This window comes from Aulonocara sp. 'chitande type north' Nkhata Bay, linkage group LG17 (genome assembly GCF_057382095.1).
Source record: "Aulonocara sp. 'chitande type north' Nkhata Bay isolate Kocher_YH1m ecotype deep benthic linkage group LG17, A_spYH_male_GT1.1, whole genome shotgun sequence".
Classification (NCBI taxonomy): Eukaryota; Metazoa; Chordata; class Actinopteri; order Cichliformes; family Cichlidae; genus Aulonocara; species Aulonocara sp. 'chitande type north' Nkhata Bay.
In genome coordinates, this window is record NC_141360.1 from 29,946,131 (window position 1) to 29,972,796 (window position 26,666).

The 26,666-nt window shown below is 39.4% G+C and overlaps 1 protein-coding gene across 1 annotated transcript; it reads right to left on the reverse strand.

The window, feature by feature from the left end:
- Window positions 1–8,119: 8,119 nt before the first annotated feature.
- On the reverse strand, window positions 8,120–26,125 carry tspan11 (tetraspanin 11). Its single transcript, XM_086270117.1, has 8 exons — window positions 25,979–26,125; window positions 23,018–23,125; window positions 20,354–20,545; window positions 17,870–17,944; window positions 15,709–15,813; window positions 15,144–15,302; window positions 13,813–13,899; window positions 8,120–10,553 (listed from the first exon to the last, which is right to left on the reverse strand). The coding sequence occupies exons 2-8, from the start codon at window positions 23,102–23,104 to the stop codon at window positions 10,494–10,496; spliced, it is 765 nt and encodes a 254-aa protein (XP_086126243.1). The 5' UTR covers window positions 23,105–23,125; window positions 25,979–26,125; the 3' UTR covers window positions 8,120–10,493.
- Window positions 26,126–26,666: the final 541 nt, after the last annotated feature.

Below are 26,666 nucleotides of genomic sequence, written 5' to 3' on the forward strand. Positions count from 1 at the left end.
CTGAACAATTGAGACACAGCCCCAAATTCTGACCCCACCAGCTTAATATTGCAGCAGAAATCAAGACTCATCAATCAGCCACCATTTTTTCATTCTTCTGTCTAATTTTAGTGAGCCTGTGCAAACTCTAACCTCAGGTACCTGTTCTTAGCTGACAGGAGTGGGACCTGGTGTTGTGTTCTGCTTCTCTTGTGACCTCAACAAGGCATTTTTACCCAGAGACCTGCAGCTCATTGGAGATTTTCTCCTTTACAAATCATCTTGTGTAAACCATAGAGGTGGTAGTAAAATCAGCAGTTTCTCAAATGCTCAATGTAGCCCGCCTTACAATAACCATTTCATTTTGATGCTCGGATTGAATAACAGCAGGTTTTTTCTATCATGCACATGTGTCTAAAACCATGTGATCAGATAATTGTGTTAAAGCGCAGCTAAATTAGTATACCTAATGAAGTGGCTGGTGATTGTCAATCTTGATTGGATACGCCAAAAATCACAGTCACAGTGTAGAGTTTTAGATACCCTAAGTGAACCTCCCCCAAAACAGATGCAAGTCCTGTTTGGAAATCACATCCGCCTGCAATTATTTTGTTTGCAAATATGTTCCACAGATGGGATGCACCAGACACCAGGACCCAGTGCTGCAACATTCAAAGTCATGTTCACCGGATAAATCCTGATTTATTGGGACACATTTCATGTAAGCCATGCCGAAAAGAAAAGACTCCACAGCTGCACACCTCAAGGCCTCACACGCACCTTTCTGGCTGCACGGAAGGAAATCAAGGTCGACGCTTCAAGATATGAATGCATAAACAGTAAAACACTCCCATGAAATTCCATACACTATTTATATTTCTAAATCTGCCCGAGTCATTCATAGATGTCAACACTGTACTCATATCAAGGCTAAGATAGAGACAAATACCTCAAACGCACTGCTGCCGTGAAACTGTCAATTTGGATATTAGTTTGTGTAAACATAATTTCCCGTTCAGCCACGGCACGAGCAAATCCATATGGCTGTTTTTTAAGCTGCATTAAAGGCGTTTGAGGAAAAGAACGTTGGATGATTAAGTCAATAAAGACGGATATGATTGTTGACAGATGTTGGAGAAGTCAGAGAACTCAGTTTAATTATTGGGAGGTTTGTGTCAATACTCGGCATTAGGGTAATGCACATTTGAAATAAGGATTATTAGCAAAGATTTTAGATGGTAAAATAAAATTAACCCTTAGTTCAGTTAGAATAACTATAGTTAACATTTGTTATTTCCAGCTGCAGTAATTTAGATTGGCCAATATCATTTGTTCTGGGACCATCCCATCCTCCAGTGTCTACATGTGAAAAGCACTCAGTAGGTCAAACACAACACAACAAGAACAGGGTGGGATAGAGGTGGGTTGAAAAGTAATTATAGATAGGGTAAGTCAGATTTAACAGTGTGCCATGCATCAAATTTGACTACTTGAAGAGTAGAGTAGTAGTGGAGATCCCCAACACAGCTCATGGTGTTGGGGATCTTGACAAAATTGATGACATTAATACAGAAAAGAAGAGTCAGAAATAACATCTGGAAAGCCTCTGACTGAAAACAGCTTCATTTTTCAGCATGACAGGGATCCCAAATACACTGCGAATACAGTCAAAGCTCACGTGGATAGAAAAATGCATCAGTCTGTCCTCCCCAGACCCTGCACCTTAACATTACTGAAGCAGTGTGGGATCATCTTGACAGAAAATGGAACAAAAGGCTGCCAACATCCAAACAAGAGCTTTCAATGTCCTTCAGGAAGCCTGGAGGACTATTCCTCAAAATGACTTAAAGAAACTACAAGAAAGCTTGCTGTTGGAGTTCATACTGTGATGAAGAGTAACGGTGGTCAGACCAAAGATTGACTTTGAAGCTCATTAGAATTGTACAAACTCTGTTTTTTGCCTTATATACCATATTTCCACATACGTTTGCACATAAGTTGCACATGAGGGGTGGCTCAAGGTTCTTGGACAACACTGTATAGCTAGTGGTCCCATACATAGTTTATAAGAAGCTGAATCGTTTTTGAGCAGCTGGAACAAAGTATTTTGTCTCTTTTTTTAATGAGAGTGACTGTAGTATGACTCAGTAAACAGCCCGAATCTCTGGATGACAGTATCAAAAGATGCTTACAGATATGCAAAAAAAAACCACCATTTGGCAAATGCTTTTGGAAACAATGTGTACGACAACATGATGCCTGGGCTCATTTAGTCTAATTTCTTTATTAAATTTTGTTTTTCATTTTCAAACTCCAGACATCTTTCCCCTCCCTATCAACCAATTTGCCATCTGTCTTTATTGCAACCATTTAAATCCTCAAGGCCATACGCTATGATGGCAGAGCGCCTAATGTTTGTGTGTTTACTTCCTAAAGGGTGAGAGAGAGGCTGTTTACTGATTAAAAACTCTCCCTCTCTGTTTCTTGCTAAGCTCACAGCACTCTCATGACCAAGTCAAGGTCACTCCCATGCTCTCCTCCGCGCCATCAATCTCAGAGGAAGAAGCAGAAACTTCCTCTCACGATATTTGGTTCCTGTGCGTCCCTTTTTTTGTGTATGATGAATACAATCTCCCTCCAAATATCATAACTTCTTCCTCTTCCATTCATCTTTAATGCACAAACAAACACAGGTTGACAGACAAATTTGTTTTTATGCAGCAGTCCTCTCCATCCAAGCTCTGCTATGTAGAACAACCCCACTTCTCTTTATTTTCAGTCACTAAAAATGTGGTATTATTGATATCGCGGAGCTCGAAAAATACGCACACAGAAAAGACTATTTTTCGAGTATTTTTGCAAAACAATCTCTGCCATTTATTCTACATTAATGCTGCTTTGAAGAACCTTTCAAAGCTGAGCATGTAGTTTTTGTTTCTGCTTGCTAATCACATCCATAGGGTGTACAGAGACTACAGCCAGCCTGTAAAAAGTTTAAAGACTTCAGCCCTCGCTTTAAACAGAAACACCACTCAGCTCGTATAAATTACAGTGTATAGACACCATCAGTAAATGCCAGAGAGGCCATGTTAAAGTAAAGCACCCCTGACATACTTGAAGCATGAAATTCCATAGCCTTGTTGGCCTACTTTGCCACATGTAAGCAACACAACATCCATCACTTTCAAGCTTTTTTTTTTTCTTTTTTGACTCAGCAGACACTTCTCTTTGACTTGTGCTGGGAAAAAAGTCAGTTAAGTACATTGTAATGTAAGCAAATTTGATCACACACACCACAAATCACAACAATCTATTCGGTTAAAAGAATGGGCTTTGCACAAACACGGCGATACACAAACCTAGATTATATAAGCAGGATAATTTAACTGTCAGTATTTATCAAAATGGTTGATGTTGGTCAGTACACAATAGGACATCCCCCTGACTTTGTGCCATCTCACAGGAAGTGTGAGTCAGAAACCGCAGCGTCCTGTTACAACTTCTAAACAAATTCCTGCTTTATCATCATTTAAACAGATACCGCCACGGTACCTGTGCTCGAAGTTCAATCTGTCACAGCGTGGCTGCCTAACCTCGACGCCACCTCGACATCTGTTTGTTATCAATCACCGCCCTCATCAACCTGACGCTCATCATTATCAAAAGGAAGGCTTTTGAAATGCCGTCTTGAAACGCTTTCTGAAGTTTGTTTCTATCTAAGCTCATTCTCCCATGGACAAAGACCCTCCAACGCGCACAGTGAAACATACACATGAATACCTCCGAAACCACAGCTTTCTCAGCTATGGGTACTGAGAAGCAAGTGAGAAACACTTTGGGGCATGAGGCAGGCACTCATTGCCCACATTTCAAATTACTGTGTATGAGGAATCAAACATACGACAGCAACTCGATGCATTTAGACATGCAGAAAGATTCAACTTCCTGTATACCGATGGATAGCGAACCTTTAAACAATTTAGCCATCATTTCGTAACTTCTTGACCAATTCAGGCTCAGAGGAAGTCTGGAGCCTGTCTACACTCCTGTGGAAAAGAACGTTTTTACAAGACTTTCAGGAGTTCTGTGACCCCATGATTCATTTGCTTATAGAACTACCTTTAGCAGCAATAAATTCAAGTACTTGTTTTCTGTATGACTTTATCAGTCTCTCACATCATTGTGGTCCAGTATTCTGGACCCCAGTGTTGCTTCAGTTCATTGGGGTTTGCAAGGATTCGTTTATGTACTATTCTTTTAAGGTCCCGGCACAGCGATTCAGTTGGGTTGAGGTCTGGACTTTTACTGGGCCATTGCAATACCTTGATTATTTTCTTTTTCAGCCCTTCTCTTGTAGATTTGGTGCCGTGCTGCAGATCATTTATTCTTTGCATCATCCAATTTCAGCCAAGCTCTAAAGTACTTTGGTATACAGAGGAGTTCATAGTTCATAAATCCATGAATTTATACATTTAAAATTTGATTAGGAGCACCTGGTTGCTCTTAATTTTTATGAGTCAAAGATTTATTTTTTCACATGACTGTAGCTGTCACTGGGCAAAAGGTCGGGGTACACCCATTGACAGGTTGCCAGACAAAGACAGCAATTCATGCTCACACCCACACTTAATAGCAAATTCAGAACAAGCAAATAAGCCAATGCATATTTCTTTGAACTGTAGGAGGAAAACCACAACACCCAAGAGAGAAAGCCTGAACCCAAAACATTCTTACTTCTTCTGGAAACAGTTTATCTCCTTGTTGGTACTTTCTAAATGACAATCAAAGTATTTGTTGCTCAATTAGGACACATATTAGGTTTTGATCAATGTTGACGTGCCGTTCTTCAGTCTCCTAGGCTTTGACGTCCAGTGTTGACATTATCTAAACACGCCACGTCCTTTCCTATGCTTTGATCTCGTATGAAATCTGTCAAACACATTTATGGCCACAGCTAATGTGCTACAGACCAGACGCAAACTCGCTGAGAGGTGAGTCACAGTATAAAAGTCGGTGCAGATTTAGAAACAAAATCTGATGCAGAATTGGTTTTGACTGGGACTAAACAGGAACTGGTATGACTTATACTTTCATTTCCGTAGTTTACAACAGAAAATTTGAATGTAATTGCACTGTTCCACGTACTAATTTGTGAGTGGTTAAACACCGGCAGTACTTGACGCATACTCTATTACAAAGGTAAATTTTATATTCTTTCAATACGGTACTGTGCAAAGGCCCTCTGTGACGGAGTTACACCGTCCCGGGCCGCAGACAGCTGATCTGGGCGCATACACGCACCACCACCATTAGTTTCTACAATTACCGTGGTATGGTGTTCCGGGGTTCAAATAGTGGGTTCGCGCGCGCTTGAAAGGTCACGTGAACTGCATTATTTGAATTTCTTTATATTTTCCTAGGAAAATGAGAAATCTGTGCAAACATTCATGGAAATACATTTTATAACACTTGAAAGTCAATCTTTGGTGTGACCACCTTTATTCTTTACCACAGCCTGAACTCTCTCAGCAAGCTTTGTCATAAGTACTTGTCGGGAATAGTTGTCCAAGATTCTCAAGTGACATCCAAACTTTTTCCTTGGATGCTAAGTGTCTTTTGTTCTGTTCCATCTCAAGTTGATCCCACACTGCCTCATTAATGTTGAGATCCAAGGTCTGTAGGGGCCAATCCATGTTTTTCTATCTAGGCATGTTTTGACTGCAGTGACAGTGCATTTGCCAATCAGATGTTTTCCAGATAGTAGTGCATGGTAGATCAAAATCTGACCATACCTTTCTGCATTCATAATTCCATCAGTTTTGACAAGATCTCCAGCAACACTGGCTGAAATGCAGCCCCAAACAATGACAATGCATCCACCGTGTTTTACAGATGGCTGTAGATACTCACTGTTATAGTTTTGGCCTGACCTGACCTCCATAGATACTGGCGATGATTTGAACCAAAAATTTTAAATTTGGATTTTTAAGGACACACTGCACACCATGCTGAGATGTGTTAAGCTGTAAGATGATTGCTCTTTGGGACTTTGTTGTTACAGACAAGATACGGTCTGTGAATACTGCATTCTCCTTGTGTGCAGGTAACTGAGGACTTTCGCACGCCTTGATTGAACTTTTTAGCAGTGTCTCTTGCTGTGACCTGAGTCTTAACCATTTCAGGTTTTCTTTTTAGTCTTTTTAGCACAATCTCAGTTTTACTTCATCAGAAAATGCTTACCGTCCTCAGGAAAAACAAAAACCAATGCTACAACAACAAATCTTTAACCAGACCTTTGGGGATGTTCCAGTGAACACAAAATGTGTTACAGAAGTTCTTTCTGTGTACATCTATTATGCTAAAAGGACCACACCATTTAATTACCACAACTAAGTATTTCTGCACATATTGAACACAGGTGTATTTCTTGAAGCAAAAGTGGTCGCACCAGATTTTTTTAAATTTTCTTTTTTATGAGGGCTCAACAAATACCTTGCATCCTAAGAAATGTTAAATGTGTGCTGTCAGGCTAATTTGCAAGGGTGCACATGCTCTTCTGTGAGCAACACTGCCAGTATTTCAGTGTTACCTTGTACATGCAAACATGCATTCATGGTCCACTGATAAATGAGACTGCAACATGTGTTCTTAGGTAACTTTAAGACGTCTTGCTGAAATATCATCCGGCTACAATGTGATAGGTAGAGAGGATATAAGCAGTGTGTATTTGTCCTTGTGATGCAAAGAGGCCTCAACACATGGAGAGTGGTGAATCTCCAGCTGCTCCCAATTCTCCCTCATGGGTGTTTTCTGGCCAAGGGTACAGACGGCATGCTAATGTGTATAGCCTCTTGGTTGTGTGCGTGCACGTGTGTTTCTGTCTTGTCAATGTCTCTACATTGTAGCATGTGTGACATCTGCAGGAAATGAGAGCCACCCTCCTATAGTTGATGAAGACAAAGGGACTGACACTTTCTATAGGCTCGCCGAAGCCAAAATGTTGGAGAACATCCAAACTCTTTTTAAAACTTTTTTCCTAAATGGGTGACAATGATAGATCGCCCTGAACTGGCGCAGCGTCTTGTAAGTAATCTGGAGCAGGGCAACGAAGAGAAAGGGGGAAGCTGGTGCCTCAAAGACAAAGAGCTTGAGCATATGGCAGCAATATAGCACAAACAATAACGCACAAATATCCTATGTGCATGGCACAGTTCTTTAAGATATGGAGATTTTTCCTCAACAATAGCCTAAAACCACACAGACATGCACAAGTGCTGCGCCACAAATAAATGCGGTTTCAGCTGGGAACGCTACGAGATTTTTCCGATGTGGAATTGTGGAAGACCCCACACGTAACAAAAGCTTTCCCACTGCACTCGTACTTGAGCTCACACATTATATACAAAGTAAGATGTCCATCCAGCTCACATTATCTTGCAAGACTTTGACTCTTTATTTACTACAATGCACAGATTAAATACAAAGGGACAAGATTACAAAACCGCCCAAAACCATGGCTGTAAAACCATAATGAGAAGATTAATTGAAGAGTAAAGTGAATTTGATGTGTGTATAATCAGCAGGCACTGTTTGTGCTCATCTGTTACCGTAAGTAGCCGAGCAGTGTTTAGTTCTCACGGGTATCAGAGTTTGCAATTCAATCAGTGGTTAACGCACAAAAGAGACCTGCAGTTTACATCAAATGTGTTAGTTCCAACTTGGCAGATTTCTGAGGTCCTGTCAAAGCAATCTTTTCAAAGACTAGAAGTGAGTCAGGTAGGAGTATCTACTGATGTGTGAGAAAGCCACTCTGAACATATGGCAAAACCGAAAGGGTTCAGTCAGGTCAACACTAAGTTGTGCAAGTTTGCATCTCTTCAAATGATAAATCTTTGTCTCCCTCTAGTGGATTTTCTTTTACTTTTACCTAAGCTTACGTTTTTCTTGGATATATGCATATGGTGTAATTCAAACATATGCTGCAAAAATGATAGATTTCTCTGGGATAAACGTATGATTCTGGTCTAGACAAATAACAAATTACTAATTAATCACATCAACTAACACAAAGCTGGAATCACAGCATCATAGGCATCTGTCCAAACAGAGTTAATATTACCCTTTCATGAATACAACACAGTTGTTTAAATGCAACATTTAAACATTTATTTTTGAGTTCTAGAGCCACATTACAAAGAAAACAGTCAGTAGTTGAAGCACGTGCCAGTGTCATATCATCAACAACCAGTTACATATATAAGCATCCAAAATTTTAATTTATGAACTACTGAAATCTTCAGGATTTGTCCTTTAATTTCTCATCTTCACTTTTAGACAAGGATAATCGAATTTACTTAAAGTGCTACAGTAAATACCTCTCTCCTGACTTGTCCAAAAGTTACTTGGAGTCAGGTGTTTTAGTTAAGGACATGAGAAAAGAAGTGTTAGTTCCAGACACGCCATTCCTTTAATTTTTGACAACTTTCAACAAACCTTGGAGGGTAGAAAAAAGACATTATGATTCATACAGCAGAAAGAGCCTATAAAAGAATTTCTGAACACCAGCTGGATAATCCACAACAGACAGATGAAATGATAGTTGAATTTTTTGGGAGAGCCGGCACGACAAAGAGAAAAAAGCCGCACAACAACACCAGAACTTATTTCCAGCTGTTATGCATCATAATGGAGGCAGCAGCCCAAAACCTGAGCATAGGAAAAGTTGGGTAATACCAAAAGCGCATAACTAAATCACCCAAAAAAATCTCAAAAAAATGAATGAAATTCAGGTTATGGGATGGTGAGGTCAGATTTATGGCCTTCATCTAATTGACATGCTGTCTCATGACCTGAAGACAGCTGTTAAGTCAAGCTGTTCCAGAAGTACCAACGATGGCCCAAGATTAAATTTCACCGTTGTTCAAATTGTCATGAACATGAATAAAACATGTGCCGGAGCTGTATAATATTATATTACAAAATATATTTTCTGGTGAACGGTTAGTCAATAGGTTTAATATTCTATATACCTGAAGAGAAATATGTGGCAGAGTCGTTTAGAGAGCAATTACTGCTCCCCTTCTCATGCTGATCCAGTGTGCGTGGTGTGAGCAATCACAGAGGACGGAGGTTCAGAAGACAATGAGATTTGTGTGTTATTGTAATGAAGTTGAGTTCAGGCAAACACCTGCAAGCACTCAGTAAAAGGTCCACACAGCGTGAATAAAAAGTTCCGTCTGTCCTCGAGCCGTTGTTCATACAGAGAATGTATGAAAAGCTGGGACTAGTTTTACATAACTGTTTGTCCATTATTAGTCTTGTCAAATTGTCTTGGCCTATAGCTATGACTGGAATAGCTGAAACCAGTTTAAGAATATTAATTGTGAAAGTCTAGCAATTCCAAAAGGGTTTCTCAAATCCTGCAAGGTCCCTTTACAGAAGGTGGAGTGCTGAGAATGGCGTCATATTTTGGTAGAAGATTTAAATAGCCTGAAAGAGAGACAGCCATTTTCCACTGTTTAGCAACTAAAACACCTATATTATGGTGGCTATATAACAAAGACAAGGAAAAAAAAATAGGGTAGCAAGGCATATAATAGGCAGCAAAAACAGAAGGAACCATATTCTTTGATTCACAGATCACTCATATTCATCACTGTAAAGCCACTGGGGGGGGGATTGGCGTCTGAAGTGAGGAACGGCATATAAAAACCAAAAACAATCAGAAATATTAATTAATATTATACTATTAATATCAGCAGTATTAAAGGCTTAAAGTTCACAAAAGATGAACAGTTACATTTACCATCCTCAAATCAAGTTACCTATGCTGACCACTAGATGGAGCTCTAAATTCAGAGATTTAGCAGCGTTTACAGAAAATTATCACTTTCTTAAATGGAATAAAATAGTTTTTTCTTCTTTGTAGCCATACATATGAGCATTATTGATACTGCAAAGTTTATTTTGATTACCATCACTCAGCCAACGTGTTAGAATTAAAGACAAAGCTACAAATATAAACATGACTCCGTTCATTTGCTGCGGTTTATCACAGTGTATTGACAGCTCACTTTCAAGACTTCAGGCACTGAATTTATACATAATTATTTACCAGTAGAATTATGTAAGAGGCACATTGTGTTTACAAAAGACAGAAACACACACATAACTTTCTTTCTTTGTACTCTGTGCTCTTACTCAGCCGATTCGACTTGGAATTATCGAAACACTCCTATATAAATCTCCTAATTAAAAACAATTAAATTCGCACCCTCATGAGTTGCATAGAATACCACACAACTTAAGTCTTTCCCTTTTTTAGTCATGTTCAAATTAAAGCATGCAAAAACATCCAGCCTAGACCAGGTAACAGAAACTCATGAGCCTGAGTTTCTATCGTGTGTGTCCAACGCTTAGATCATCAGATCACAATGCAGGGATTTAAAGTTTGGTTAGGTGTCAGCAGGTCATGCTCCATCTGTTGAAGGTGGTGTGCAGGGGTCACGTTGTGCTCAGTAAGGGTCCATCTTGATCCTTCTGTACAAGCAGCAGGTGAACACCATTCCACATATCTGAAAACAGGAAGTGTTAGGTCACAGACTGCAGTTTAGTCGCCATGGAAAACTGCAGGAAGCTTGAATGCTACCGACTGTGGGGCAGAGAAGGTTTAAAGGTGAAGGAGTTAGAGACTGCTGGAAAGTATGAAGCTGGTTACTAGGGAGTGTCAGGAGTCAAGCAGCCAATATTTCACCAAAACGTGTGCGCACAGGCTTCCATAAACAAACTATATAAAGCTGGGTGAAGTGAAAAAGCAGATTAATGCTCTTACATCTCAATATACTGTTTTTCCTCTTTGCAAAAGCTCTGGGGACCTTTTTATTTTACTCAGACACACAAAACAAACAGATTACCCCCAAAATTGTTTTGTGTACTTATTTATTTACTAATTTATCGTCTCCCTGTCTCTGCTTGGTTCAGCTGGTTGTGTTTTTATTGAGTTACAAACTAATGTGTTGTCAACAGGGAATTTGTAGACTGCCCCGTGCTGGAGAAACTATGCAATATCAGTCATAACATGGTTGAAGGGTGTTTCTCTCGTATCTTCTTAAGATTTTAAACTTTCATTTATCGGCTAATATAAATGTCGAAACCAATAAATGTCTATACCGACCAGTAATATTAGTCCCAAAATAAATTTAAATAATAATAATAAATAAAAGGCTTCCAAAAATATCACTATAATAAGGGAAAACAGACCACAACAATTGTGCTAGTATTTTAAATGAAGCTTTTTACATTTAGAAATTTGCTGTCATATCTGACATCAGTGTAAACACAGAGCTGTATGAAGAAAAGAGATGCACAGACATTGTCACTGGTGACTGCTACTGGCCTATCAGCAAACTAGACATTATATCGATTATGTGCATTACATCTTAAATATTCAAACATGGCATAATGAAGCATATCTGCATCTTTTATCAGCTGAACTGTTATAAACATCCTTCTCAGCATAGAATTTCACCAGCAGCGAATTCCTAATACGGAATGAGCATGTCTAAAATTACTACTACACAGCACCGAGCAAAAAGTCTAAAAACAAAGCAGAATAAGGGAAGCAGGAGCTGACCAAAGCCGCTGGGTCTACAAGCTTGATGGCCAAATAGGCAAGTGTCCAGATTCCATTTCTGTGCCTCTAAAAGCTTCCAGAGGAAGCCTGATCAAGGAAGTCAGAATTTAATATTGACTCATAATTTCTCCTCGAGCAAGGTTTTGTTTTCCTCTCTCGTCTCAACCATCAGTGACAGTTATGCACAAGGATAGAAGATGCAGTCATTTTGGCTGAGGGAACATAAGGTGAGAAGAAAAAAAAGGAAAAAAGTCACACTGTTTTTTTAGTTTTCTTGAGGCCTAATTTCAGAAGACGCTAAAAAACAATGATGTAACAGTGTTAAAAAGTAAACTCATTAGAGACAGAAACATGCCATCTCGTGGGATGGCAAAAACAGATATCTGGGCACCCCCAAACAACTCCGAGTCCCAATTCAATGATGTTCATGAAAGCCCAGTCTATTTTAGATTGCAAGTAACTATAGCAACAACACTAATGCTTTTTTTTCTGAGTGGTAATGTAATTGAAGGTGTCAGCATATTAAATAAATAGGTGTAATAAGTGCAGCAGCTACTCTGTAAATTTTTGTAATTTTTAAAAAAAGAGTCTATTAAAAGTAAGCGTGTTAATAATTTCTGCGTTTAACTGTTGTAAATATTTGATTAAGTTTGTATTGTTGTATACCATATACTCCCCGACACCCATAGTGAAGCCTCATTAATGTTTGGATTCAAGGGATATACAGCAAAGCACTGCTACATGCTGTAAATACACCTGTCCCTATGGTGTTTTCCCCACTTCTTGTCAGCGCAGGTGCTACATTGATGGAAGCGTTGCTGCACGAATTATAGATCATGACACTATGAACCAAAGCACAGTGAAAAAGCAAGTGAGTCGTGCTATCCTCAGGATGCATTTGAATAAGCTGTCACATCCTCATCACCCACAGCAACACATCATCACAAAATGCATAGCAACAAACTGGAAAACGCAGCCAAATGCAAAGTCGCTGCATGCTTCACGACGAATTAAACATGTTAATCCAGTAAACATGCAGACAGCAGGTCTCGCATTTAACACAAAACAGGAAGCCACGCAAGGACAAATAGGCAGTCAAATATGAAATATCTACAGTGCCCTCCAACCTTGCCTCTCGATTAGATTAAACCAGCAGCGCTCTAGAGCCAAATTACAATGCACCAAAGTCCTCTTCCTCTTCTTTATAGAGCAGATAGATAAAGCAGGCTGTCAAGAGTGCCCCGACCAACTATAGTGATAACAAACACACACAGAGTACAACACACCAAAGACAGATTAGTGCACACCGACATTAAGACAGACTGAACATTTAACAAAGAGGAGACATAAAGTTGGCCTACATTACGAAAAAATGCTAATATGTGAGTGAGAAGTGACAAAATTACACCGTGTACGTCATGTATTCAATATATTCACAATATTTTCAGCACCTCATTTAAATGCTCGACAAAGTCCCTTCAGATCATTTGGTTCTTGTGAGAAAGTCTTTATGTTATAGCCACTGCTAATGGAGACTCTGCTTAAATTCCTTTTACCAACAGCGGTGAGCATCACAGAGACTGCACGGTTGGTCATCTCATCTTTTGCTTTTTGCAGTCTTTATAATTATGGCAGTGAAATCCTGGCTTCATGTCTTTATTCTCAGTCCCCTGGTGCCCAATTAAAACTAAGCTGTATGTAAAGTGGTGGACTTGTCAGTCTTACAAACACCACTGGAAACAATAAGTGGAAATTTGTTTAGTTCTAGGTTGACCTCAAGTTAATTTAAACGTGGTTTGCAGCTACAGTAAGACAGTTTGGTTAGCTGGTAGAAAAGTGCAAAACAATAAAAAGAGGAAAAAAAAAATATCCTCGGGCTCTGCAATACTAAAAAGCCCATCTTAGACTACATTGAATAGGCAGAAGGACCAAACTCATATAATGATGACAGAAAGAATCGGATGAGATGAAAAGACGTGTCCATTTAGAGGATCCTGACCTGCCAGGGTACATTCAGTAATAGGAGTTTTTTTTCTTTTAATTCAACAAAGGGCAGCATTCCACTCACAAAAGCTAAAAGCAGTTTCTCATTTCTGATAACAACTGGGCTTGTATAAAGCACTGTATGCTCAGGGAGAAGACAGTAGAAATGCATCCTGCTTCTTCACCAACCATCTGAACTGGGTGTATATATTACTTACCTGCAGACAGGCCACTCCTATCCCCACTGCACCGATAACCAACAGGTGATCTGCAAGGAACTTTTCCAGCTTAGTGATGCAGCCACCCTACAGAGTTAAAGTTTACACTAGATTATTAGTTAGACAAGAAAGCTTTGTCTGCATTTCTGCATAGCTATAGTTTAAACTGCTTCAGCAAGCAACAAGACATCCTTCAGAAGTTGTGTATTTTTACTGAATCTGGGATGTTCTTGATTATTTAAGTACATTTTCAGTCCCTCTTTACTCCCTCAGGTGTATTTACAGGGCTCAAAACACTCACGGTAAAAATGAATAAATAAACCATCCCAAACCTACAAGTGAACATAGATACAGTCATCATCCACAAACCATTTTATTTAAATTCTCAGGATATGTCTTCATGCTTATGTCTTTGCACATGATGCAGGTAGCACATTGTGAAGGATAAGAAGAAACTGAGTGATTTGACACGAGAAGGCAGAAGAGCCTCTCCTGTGGATAAGCATTCAAAACCTCATCTTTTATTCATTTTTCTTAGAGCTCATTCTATCAGAAGAAAGTTTGCTGGCATGTTTTGTGAGTCACTCAGGGCTGCACAGAGCTGCACTGCCTGGCACTGTTGCCTCAACGCAAGAAGGTTCCTGGTTCAAATCTCTTACTCAGCTCGGACATTTCTGTGCATGTTTAGCTTGTGACTTTCCTCTGGGTGCCACAGCTTCCTCCCAAAAACAATTGGGAGGTTAGCAAAAATAATGCCCACAGATCTGACGGCATGAACTGAGGTTTATCTCTGCCTTTTGCCCCTATGTCGACCTTGCAACCCAGCAGCAGTTAGGAAAGTAGATGGATGCTTTTCATTTCAGGAAATGAAATATCAGCCTCAGATATTTGAAAATGGTTTGGCTACAACAGACCAGAAGTGAATAAAATACCAGTTTAATTTCTTCAAATATGGCATGAACCAGAAAAAAAAACAAAAAAAAAAAAACAATGGACTGTGAAGATGAGCAATCACCCTGAACAACTCGATAACACCGATTTCCTTTGATTACTGCCTACACATAGTTATTAGTATACTCAGTGCTTCCATCTCTTTTTTCTGTCTTTAGGCTATCATCACTCATCTTTGATTGCAAAAGCACTCAGTTGATATTTATAACTCAAATCAGGGATATAGCCAGGTTGCAACACATTTCACAAAACTGTACAAAAGATTATTGTAAGATATAGAACCTACAGGAGGAACTACAACACATTCTGTGTTGTAGCTGCGCAACAGGCAGGCTGAATAAGCCTGCTGTCATTTTGCCAGAAGCATTTATTGCACTGACCTCCACTTTGTAGATGTTGGAGGGGTGGTCCCTCTTTCCACAGTGAGGTGTGATGGTCTTACAGCAGCTGTCAGGTACCGCCCTGCCTTCTGCTTGCCCTGACACAAGGTACTTGCTCACAGTCCAATCATGAGAATTGTTGCTGCCACAGCATTTGAACTGGAGAGGCAGAAAAAGGAAAGCCCAGACTTTAGTTCCACAGTGTGAGGCCATATCCCTCATTCTGATTAAAATATGGTTTCATGTATCATCTAGTGTAAACAAATTCCTAACATCAAGCCACTATATAAATATATTTTCACAGCAGTAATTTTCCTCTCAGGGACTACTTTCGCTCCGGCTGTTCCACTTGTCATCTTTGGAACAATGCTCTGCCTAAACCCAGATAGAATACACAGAGTGATGAGCCATTTCTTCTTCTACTCCACGTCAGCATAATTTTCAGCTTCATATATCAAATTAATTTATAACAAGTACAAGTATACTTAACCGCGCATGCTGAAGAGGGTGAAATACAATCTTACAGAAACTTGACACCAGAGGAGTTTGTAAATATATTTCATACATCCTGTTGTAGATTGTCAACCGCAAATGTGACTGCCTCCTTTCCTGGCTGAGCGTAGTTCTCTGTCATAGTGTGGTTGAGATGCTGCTTCAGCTCCTCACTCAGCTGGAAATGAGGAACAAAGAGAGAGACAGCAGGCATACACAGTGAGAAACAGTGTGTTTGAAACAGAGAAGGTGGGAAGGCTGGAGGGGTGGGTTGGAGGGGATCATTTTGGGGTAAAAACAAATGTTTTTGTGGTAACCCCCCCACGGGCTGCTTAATTTACGATTGCGCGTGCGATGTCTACAAAGAAGGGCATTGAAAAAAGTGATACGTAGGTGCAAATAGTGTGGAGGTGAGGGAGAGGATAAGGGGATGATAGATTGGTAGCATTGGGGAGTGCTGTGATGCAGAATACAGATAAACAAGACACTAAAAAAATTGACTAGGAATACAGCCTTTGATGTCTGGATATATTTTCTCACACTCACACAGGGTGCAGGAAACAATGCAAATCTTTATCTTTAAAGTGATTCTATCCCGTACTGAACCCTCTTCCATCACAATAAATCTGCCCAAAGATTACAAGATGCCCTATGCAGCCCTCACTGACTGAAGCTGACTGACAGCCAGATGTTTGGGCGATAACTAAATGCCAAGAATATCTAATGTGTTAGATACACTTCAGAGAGTCATGTCATCAGAGGAGGATCACTGAGGATGCTGCTTTAGAAAGCCTTTATTCCTGCTTGGTTCCACGCTCTTACTCGAATGTTCCCTTCTGATTTTTACAATACTGATGTCACTGTATTTTCTTTTATGATAATTGTTTTTAATGAATAATTTATCAATTATTTATAACTTATTAGATTATTAGTCTCTTGATTCACAAAAAGCACAGCTGAATTCATTCTTAAATAATAGGTAGCCGTCATCTACAGTAATCTAACATCACCCTGTTGATCCTGTAACTGCAATATATAAATGAATTAAAGGATCATCACTGCAGCTGACGTCTGAGCTGATATAAGTGAAAAGACCTAAACAAACCATTTTGACCCTCTTTCACAAAATTTACCCAAGTAGTTTAACCAACTTAACCAGGTTTTGTTGCCTAAAGACTGAAAATTACTTCTTACTTCTTTCTTTCTTTGCTTGTTTTTTTTAGTCTTCTTTGACACTCTGCTACATTTCCATGCTTTAGTTTTATTAAATGCTGCAAAGGGTCATTTTAGACCGCTAGTAGGTTGCCATCAAGCAATATAATGACTTTATAATGTATAATGCATTATTACAGTTTTGTGGATGTAATCATCATGAAAGATTTTGTGAATATAAATGAAATAATGATAACAAATCATCAAATAATAATGACTACATAATAATATCCAATGCAGATGAGATGCACCCATGTGCAAATTCTGGCCGTTTAACTCCATGTAGGTGTAGGAAGAGTCAGCAAATAAACAGATTTTGTGAATTACAGTTTAATTCACCATGATCTCTTGCCTATGAGCCTTTGTTTTTTGGCTTTTACTACTAATATTCCCCCTATGTTACCTTTCCCAGTCACAAGTTGTCACAACAGCCTGACTTCTAATCTGTAATTTTTGCTTCAGCGCAGGTCAATCTAATACTAGCAGCAGCATAACTGCACACTAACAAAATGCAGCTTAGTCAAAGGTGAGCCTGAAAGATGTTTCAAATGCCAAGCAAGTGCTCAAAAAAGAAAAAAGAAAGATATGTTCTGTTTATTTTTAGCCTCTGCCCCGTTTCCTCACTGACATCTTGACATCTGAATGTTCAAACTTTTCTTGCAGAACTTTATCTGCTTTGCAAACCGCCTGCTCTTTGATATATACCAAGAAGGGGAAAAAAAAATCATAATATGTATAACTCAAACCCAAAACATGATTATGATTAACATCCAGTAAATCACAAACGATTCCTATATCCAGTAGTCTCTCTGCTATCCCATCTGTAGTGTATTAATATGAGAAACGCCCCAGCACACTAGTTTGATGATGATCATCTGGATAGAAGTTTTTTTTAACCTCATTTTCCCACGTGCCTGCAGGCATAGATTAGCTGCTGCAGTTATTTCAACAAGGATAAACTGCAGCTTGGGTCATCACTGCACAACGTCACTCAGCTAAACCAGTAAAAAGTGACCACTTACCCTCTGGTAGTATACATAAGCTAGTACTCCGGCCACAAGTTCGATCAAGAAGATAAACAGGAGGCAGATGAAATACTGTGGATGAGAGACAGGACAGAAAGAGAGAGCAAAAAAGAATTTCAGTAAATTTGACTGAACACTCATTAGCTCAGTAGTCGCCTGAAGTATCTGGTTGCTAACTCAAGTTGCTCACGCTTGTGATGGCTCAATATAAACTTTCATCAACTGTCACCGCACTGCATCTGTCACTTCAAACGCAGATGGCAGTCCTGCATGAAATGAGACAACCAGAAAGCAATTTGACAGGCTGCAGAAACCCATTTCTCCTGGGCATCTTTACAGAGCTCCCCACATTCACTATTTATCATAACTGATGTCTGAAATTATCTTAGAAAAAACAAAACAGTATTAGCACAGTATTCGAGCGTCATCCTCAAATATTATTATTTGATGTTAGCGTTTGCTTAGTATTTGAGCGCTACTCTCAAATACTGTGTTTAGTTTTCCTCTGCAAGAATGAAAAAGAATCAGACATGAGATGGGTGCTGAGGCAAAAAATAAAAATGAGAATAACAGAGGCTGTAAGCTGTAAGCGTCATTCTTAATGGCAAGCACTGTTGTATGTACTGTTATGCAAACAGTGTGACGAACTGATTGCCCACACAGAGAGTACTTTGATAGACTGCTGCAAAATGAGCAGATCAAAACTCCAGCTTTCCCACACTTAAATAACCCAACTTTTTTTATTGTTCATCAGATGGTTTGTACACCCATCAAAACATGGCTCATTCCACATAATTCAAGTCCATATACAAACAGACACATAAACACGCACCTAACAGGGACCAGCTGTCACAGAGCGGGGAAAACAACAGCGTAACTCAGAACCATTATGGAGACACAGATGCTATTGCACAACCTGCTAGATGCACCAAACAAAGTGATTGAAAACTATTGGTAACAAACAGCTGTAAGGAAGAAATATTTAACACACGCACAAACAGATGTTCTTTTTTGTTTTGCAGCTATCGCAGTAATGGTGCTGAGCAGAAACCCAGCCTGCTCTGCGTCTCTCTTGGTTACAAGATTGCGAAAAAAGCACTTCAGTCTCTGTGTGCCTGCTACCCACACAAAATGCCAACTTCACACTTCTCTATGCACACAACACTTACTGTACATGCTAGCATCACTCATTATTCTTCCCAAACAAATCTATAAATAGCACAAAAAAAACAGTTGAACCAAACTGCACCGCAGATTCCGTTTCCTCCGCGCATCTACCTCTTCACTCCTGCAAGGCCCTTTCTCTCTCCATCCATCACCAGTAGATAGACAAACCTATAAATAGCCCTGCGGCAGAGAACGTTCACCTCCCGCCTCCTTCTCTCCCACTGGGTCCTGTCTCTGTAAAATAATGAGGACAGCGAGGGCCCCGTCAGAGTCATTCGTCAACATCTAGCGATAGACCTTAGACCAGGCTTAGCATGGATGAGCGCCATCGCATGTTGCCACATTTGTGTACATGTGGGCGAGCATCTAGCTTCTCACAGTGGACAATCTAGAACCACGGACCAGTAGACTATCAGGGCTGTTATTACATAACTTATTATTTATCTTCTGCAGTGTTTCCCCATTCAGTTACATTCTATTTATGCCAGCGTGGGACTGCTGTGCTCAACGAGGAGGCAAGCACACCCATGCTTTCTTAAGTGAATTATTCTATTCTCGTTCACCAGACAGAGTCCGAATCAGTCGTCTTGGACTGTAAGAGTGTTTTCCATCTCTGCAACCTTGGCGTAATGACATATAAAGCCACAACACAAGAGACTGTTAAGCTTCTGAATAATGACCAGGGATGCCAAAAAAAAAATGGCCCAAACTGCCTACAAGAAAGGAAAACGTGATGGGAAATGCAAGGGCTAGCTGGCTAAGTGGAAGTGACCTTTCAACATAAAAAAGTGGATTCTCCACTAGCAAATATCGACTCGCCGTCTTGGATGGATGGCAAATTAAGACAAAAATGCTCAAACTCTACATTAATAAGTATTATTAAACAGATTTTTTAGGTTTTCCAGATGCAATGTGCTTTGGTAAAATCACAGCAAAATTACTGTCCATGTACACTTTCACGCCCTGCATTGACCATCTGCACTTTGACCTCCTATATTACAGCAAAAATACCCTTGGGAAAAAAAAAATGAAAAAAAAAAATATGATTAACTCTCTCATGCTCATTCTAAAAAAAAAAAAAACTACACTCCTCTAAACCTTTAAATGACAAACTGGTAACTGTTCCAAAAGCATGAGTGTTTGCCATCAAAATATATTTTTTGTAAGTTCTGAGTTATGATCTACGTGCGGGTTAATTTTAAACACAGACTCTACATTGAATCCTAAGTGTAAGCCTAACCCACACCTTTACAGCTACAAACAAATGCCTGGACCTAAGCGGAAACCCCCATCCATCACTCTCTCGTCTCTCACCGTGGACAGACAGCTTCTCTGCTCCCGGATGACTGCACAACAGCCCAAAAAGCCTGTAACTACCACCAGGCTGCCAGCTAAGATGAGGGTGTATGCTGACACAGCAAAAGTGCTGGAGGCCAGTAGGCTCAAGTAGTCGCTCTTTGCCACCAGTGTCCAGACGCCCACACCCAGAACAGCAGCTCCTCCCATCTGGAGAAGAATTAAGAGAAGCAGAGAAAAAGTAACAGGATTAAAAAGACATCTGAATAAAAACATAAATAAAAATGTTTAGTGCAGCACGAAGTGTCATACTACAGAGACAAAAAACGCACGAGATATGAAATGTAACTGAATTTAACTAAGTGTACCATGTCAGTTTATTATTAAAGAATAGCAAAACACAAGTACTGTAACATTCAAGCGAAACATTTTTCAGGGCAGGAAGTGATCAATTTAAAGTGAACTCAAAGCTTTTAGATGAGTCACTTAGAAAAAGAAAAGGAAATGGAACAGAGGAAGAGGGCATAAAGGAGGCAAGAAAAAAAAAAGAGGAAACAGAATGAGAAACAGAGAAAAGTGACCATGCGTAACAACTAACAGGAGTGGTGAGACGTCTGCAATCAAGCCAGGGCATAATGACCACTTACTTAGAAACAATACAGAGTAACTGATCCAGGGTGGCTTCCTGATCTCTTTTTCTCATCTTGCAAGTTTCAAAGGAGGGCAAATAGGAAATGCCTGAGAGAGTCTTTCTTCATCCTCCCATCCCTTTCCTTTAGAAGGAAGGACCTCTTACTCACAACACCACATATCCAACCGAGGACCAACCAGTGGGAAATCACCCTTCTCTAACACTGTAAAGACATTTCTTCTAACAACTAAGTTCCACTGAATTACATTTTTTTAAGTTGGCTATCACTTTTTCTGAAAGTAGTTCCCAATACTGTTCTCATATCTCTGTACTATCACTGCTCAAAATAAAATTAGCGCCTTAGTATCTGCCAAGTAGTGAAGCTGCACTTTACATCCATGTCTATCCAGACTTAACCTTAAACATCTTACGTAACTTGAAATGTTGCCAGAAATGTTTTACCACAAAAATCTAATCAGTTCATTCTTGAGTCCAAGTGGAAATCTGTGCAAGGTTTGAAGAAAGCAGAAAGCTGAAAACACAATCACACCATCCTCAGCTGTAACTGACAAGGAGGAGGCAGAGTAAAATGGCATCAGGGTGTGGTTCACGCGATCGTGTGAGGGGATCACAGAGTAGCTATTTGCCGATATATCAGTACCGACGTTTGTAGCCGTCAATAGATGATAATTAAACAAGAAAAGCAGAGACAGGAGGAACAACCTTCACCCATGTTGAGTATGGATGCTACATAGTTTCACCATCAGAGCGTACTTGTCCACCAGACAGCGTAAATTAATAATCTAAGATTATGTCAATAAATCAAGATTATTTTTAAACTGCATTGGTATATTACCTTAGTAAGGACTCATAAATAACTGTACCTAACATGTGTGAGGAAAACCAGTTCATGTTTACCATTTTTGAAAGAAAAAAAAATATCGGCTGATATATAAAAGATTTAAAAATCTCCAAATATCGTTATCGGTCCTAAATATCCTACATCAGAAAGGCTTGACACACTGCATTAGTAATATATTCATATATAATAAATAACATATAAAAAAATCAATTGAAAAAGTCTCTGGCAAGTCAAATTTGGAGGGGAAGGGGAAACACTACGATACACTGCCAAATCTATATTTCATTCTACCCTCAATTAACCAAACAATCATGCTTTAACCGGCCATTAATCACATCAGCTGGATTATTTTCTGAGCACATGTCAAACATTACTTTATTCAATTTTGCTTTAACTAATGATATCTGTGTTTTTGATGACTGCCAATAACAGCGCCGTGAAAAACAGGGACAAATGAGAAATCCCTAGATGATGCACTCTCTTTTAAAAGTAATGTGCTAAGAAAGTGAAAAACAGAAATGGCCAATGCCAGTTCATCCTCACAGAGTATGCACTGCTCCCCCGCCTATGATTAATTTGTGTAGGGGGTGGACAAAAATGCCCTCTTAGAAAAAAGTGTTGCGAGATGGAGGACAGCCTTCAGAGGAAAATGATACTATTTTTCCTCAAGAGACTGGTTGTTAGGTGGCGACAGGGAATTTAATAGAGGCCTAAAGCTAAAGCTTGATCCCTTTTCTCTTTCTAACCTCTCCCACTTGCTGATCTGTCTCTCACTCCTCAAAATCTTCTTTTTTGACTCTGTAAGCCCGGAGACTCTGCACTGATGCTGTAAGAGAGCGGAGCTTTAGCAGCATAAAGTGTGGTGCCAGAGAGCAGGTTTAATACACTGTGTGGCCAGAATACACTGACAAGCCCTAAATAATCTATGACTCACTTTGAACTCAGTCCATAGCTTAGCCTAGGAAGACTGAAAACTTTCCTTAATCCTCTTCCTATTTCTATGTGGCTCTGTATGAGCAATGTCTCTAAAAAAAAGCAGTTTTAAAGGAACACAGACAGTTTTACAGAGTTGCTACTGATGTTGTCAATGACGATCCAATTCACCAGGAGGTTAAATGTAAAGCTCAGTTATTGTGGTGAGGTCTCTGTGAGTACACATTACTTGAAATGAGGATTACTAGCCACTTACCCAGAAGAGAAAGTTGAAAACAAAGAGCAGGTACTTGAGGCACACGGTCACCCAGTCGTTCTGGTCATCTTTATAACCCACCGACATCTTTTTGTCTTCAGTTGAATTCTATAAGTGCAGATTTGTTTGATGGAAACATTACATTTTCCTGCAAAGTACTGCTAAAAAATGTATCACAATAAAAAAAATCTTACTATAGTTTTCTTTAGATGTGTTTTTAGCATTTACATTCCTTCCTTTACCCAAAAATAGCTAAACAAGTATTGTTCACACATTTACACTTATCCAGCTGCACATAACTCCCATGTCCCAGACTTCTCACTGCACGACATATTACTAGTTGTTTAGTGATGCAGCATCCAAGGCCCCAATATGACATGCTTTTGTTATATCACAAACCACATCTTTGAATTATCACTTGGACATGTCCCTATGAATCATTAATTGAGCTTCTAGTCTTGGCCCTGTAAATAAAAGGCCGTGGGTGTGGAAAGCACTTAGACCTATACAATTGATCTAAATAGCATCCTTCAGCGGACAGAGCATAAAAGAAAATGTTGCAGCTTTTCTGTCTGCCGGCTCAGGAATAATACACATAATACTGTAGGTGTAGATCTGAGAGGAAAAGTGATGAATAAATCATTTGTTGGGGATGAAAATGAATAAGGTAAACACGCAAGCTAGTAAGCTTGCTAAAGGGTCAGCTTGTCTACAAAGGAAGAAGGAAAACGAAAGGAAAAATTGTCTCTCCATCATGAGATTTTCCACTTCATTCAGGCTTTGAGATATTCCATCTACCTTTACTCATAAACAATAAATGGGAATGGGGTTTCATCTGAAATATCTACAGCATTTTCTACAATACTTCAGTTATCTTTTGATAATTTACCTTAATTGCCTTGTTTTTAGATTTTATCTGACATATTGTGGAGCAACAATGCTCTCTCTCTAAAGCATTTGTGACTAATATATGAAGAACAGAAAAAGTAAACATAAAACTGATGAAAAAAAGCATAGGTGTGTCTATAAATAGCAGTGAATCAAGTTTTATTTTGAAGTTTCAATAAGCAGTTACCTTGCAGATTTTGTTTTTTAATAATTCATTTAAATGTATTAATAAATTATTCTATAGACTATTTGCTTCTCAGCAGCATAACAAGAAAATTATATACGGCTGAGTTGCTGAGTCAATAACTATTATTGATCAACATAATGTATATGCTTCTGAAATGGGTCCATTGTATAGAAGGTGAGAGAAGGTTCCAGATCTGATAAGTAAACCCAGTGCAGAAGTGTTAACATTACTATTCTTTCTTTTTATTTAATTGTTTTTTCGGCCAGTAGGGGGCGACTGTGGCAGTATAAAGACAAGGTTTGTGGAAAATAAACCACTCTTTCAATGGCAATGGAGAAAACTGTATAAATATAAATTTTTAAAAAGGGAATAAAAAAAATAAAAAAATAAAAAAAACAGGTTTCCATCAAATAAATCTTTTATGATAATTTACCCAGTCCCTGGTGTTCATCTGTACTAAGTATAGTCTGCAAGATCTCTGTTTACTGGGTGCGAAGCGTCCACATTTATATACCCTGGAGGAGGCTGTAAACTTTCTGTAAGTCCAGGAATCTCACTACTGACTGATGACAGTGATAGTGAGGTAAGTTATTGAGGTTATCCTTAACTTTTCCTTAAGGTTTGTCATCTTTTTTTCAGGAGACAAAGCTTCAAGTGAGAACAAAGAGCTGTAGGTGAGGGAGTAGAGAGCAGTGGTGGGAGAGTCGGATGAAGAAGAGGAGGAGTAAGAGGCAGATGATGTGGAGATGGCAGAGAGAGTGAGCAGGATGTATAAAACCCAAAGAGCAGACAAGGAGACAGGGTCGGGAACAGCACAGATGAGTGCCTTTGAACCACCATGTAGTCCAGCTTCTTCAGTCCGGCCCAGTGTGGTTCAGCCACAACCAGTATCTGTGGTCAGTGAGCTTCTTATTAATTTGATTGAGTAACTGATTTTATTTCCTATTTTATTTCACAGTAAGGAGGTCCTGGGTTTGAATCCATTGGCCGGCTGGGGCCAAACTGTGTCTAATGTTTACATGTTCTTCCCATGCAATTATGCATTCTCTCCCAATACTTTGCATTCCTCCCAGAGTCCAAAGTCATGCATGTTCTATATGTGTAAGCCCTGCCATAGATTTGCAACTAGCCCTAGGTTCAGCCTGCCAATTGCAATGGAAAATGACAAAAATTGAACAGAGTAGAGCAGAGGAAAATCAAGCCAAGTAGGTGCTAGTGGAAAAGAGAATCTTGTGCAGTTCCATTGTAATGCAATCTGTAGTGGGGCACAGAACACTACAAAAAAAACCCAAAAACAAAACAAACAAAAACACCCTGAGGTTTACTTTTAACATAGTATTCCCCATGCCCCCCTTATCCTCTTGGTTCCCCTTATGAACCCAAATTTCAAAATATCCTTTAACCTCCCCTGTAAATACAGCCAAGTTTCCTTTCCGTGTTCGTGCCTACTGCAAACTATTAAATGACAAATAAAATTTAAATGAAATTAAACAATTTGTCTGATTTTAGAGCGTCTAAGCTGGCCGTTAACTCTTTCCTAACAAGGCCTTCCTGCTTCTAACAGTCTGTCCAGATGAATTAGGAGGAAACGAACACGGGTCCCCCTTAAAAAGAAAAAGAAAAAAACCAGGTCTCGGACATTTTAGACTTTAACCTGCGCTGTTGTGCTCCAGCATCACAAGCTACGAATCAATACACAGACACTTAAGTCCTTTTCTGTGTAAGTCAAACTTTCCCCCCCTCTTCTTCAAGATAGCTGTCCTGAAAATCCTGAAAAAATAAATGTCCCACCTGCGTTGCCGATGGCAGGACAAAGTTTAAACACATTATCTCACAGTTGGACAGACAAACAGGCGTTTTCATCTTATATCTGACCACATACTCACCAGACCGACGTTTAAGGCTGGAAAAAGGACCTTGTTTATCTCCGTCTACTCAGAGTCTACGGCACCACTGCAGTGGGCGTTTTGTCCGGTCCAGTCAAGCTTGTTGCTTTCAGGGTGTCCGACAGTCTGTGCGGATGGTGCTTTTGCTTGCAGCTCGTATTTTCGAGTTTCAAGAAAATTCATTACATTGATTTGTAACAAATTGTAATAAAATGAACTCCATATATGTGCAGGTAGACACTAAAACTACAAAATGAATCAATACAAATAGCCTCCATGTTTCAAATACAACAATTATTACTTACAGTGTAGGTTACAGTGAGTTCCAACAATGACCTCTCTACTCACACGCAAAATAAAACAAAGTACATCATTTACTTTGTTGGTACAGATATTGCTGCCGAGTAAAAGTATGATTGTGTAAAAATATTAAACAGTCTGGGTAGTAACAGAAATCTGCATAATAGGCATAGCAACGGGTAGTCAAGGAAGGCTGCAGTAGTTAACCGTGTCACATAGTAGGGAGTGACAGAGAAGGAACTGACTCAATACCACTAGGTAGTCTGAATACCACAGTGCCATTAACAGCATAACCTTGGTTACAATGTAACCACAACCCCTCTGAAGAATTTTCCAATAGGGTGTGCATGACTAACCAAAGACAGAGTCAAAAAAGCATAATTTACTG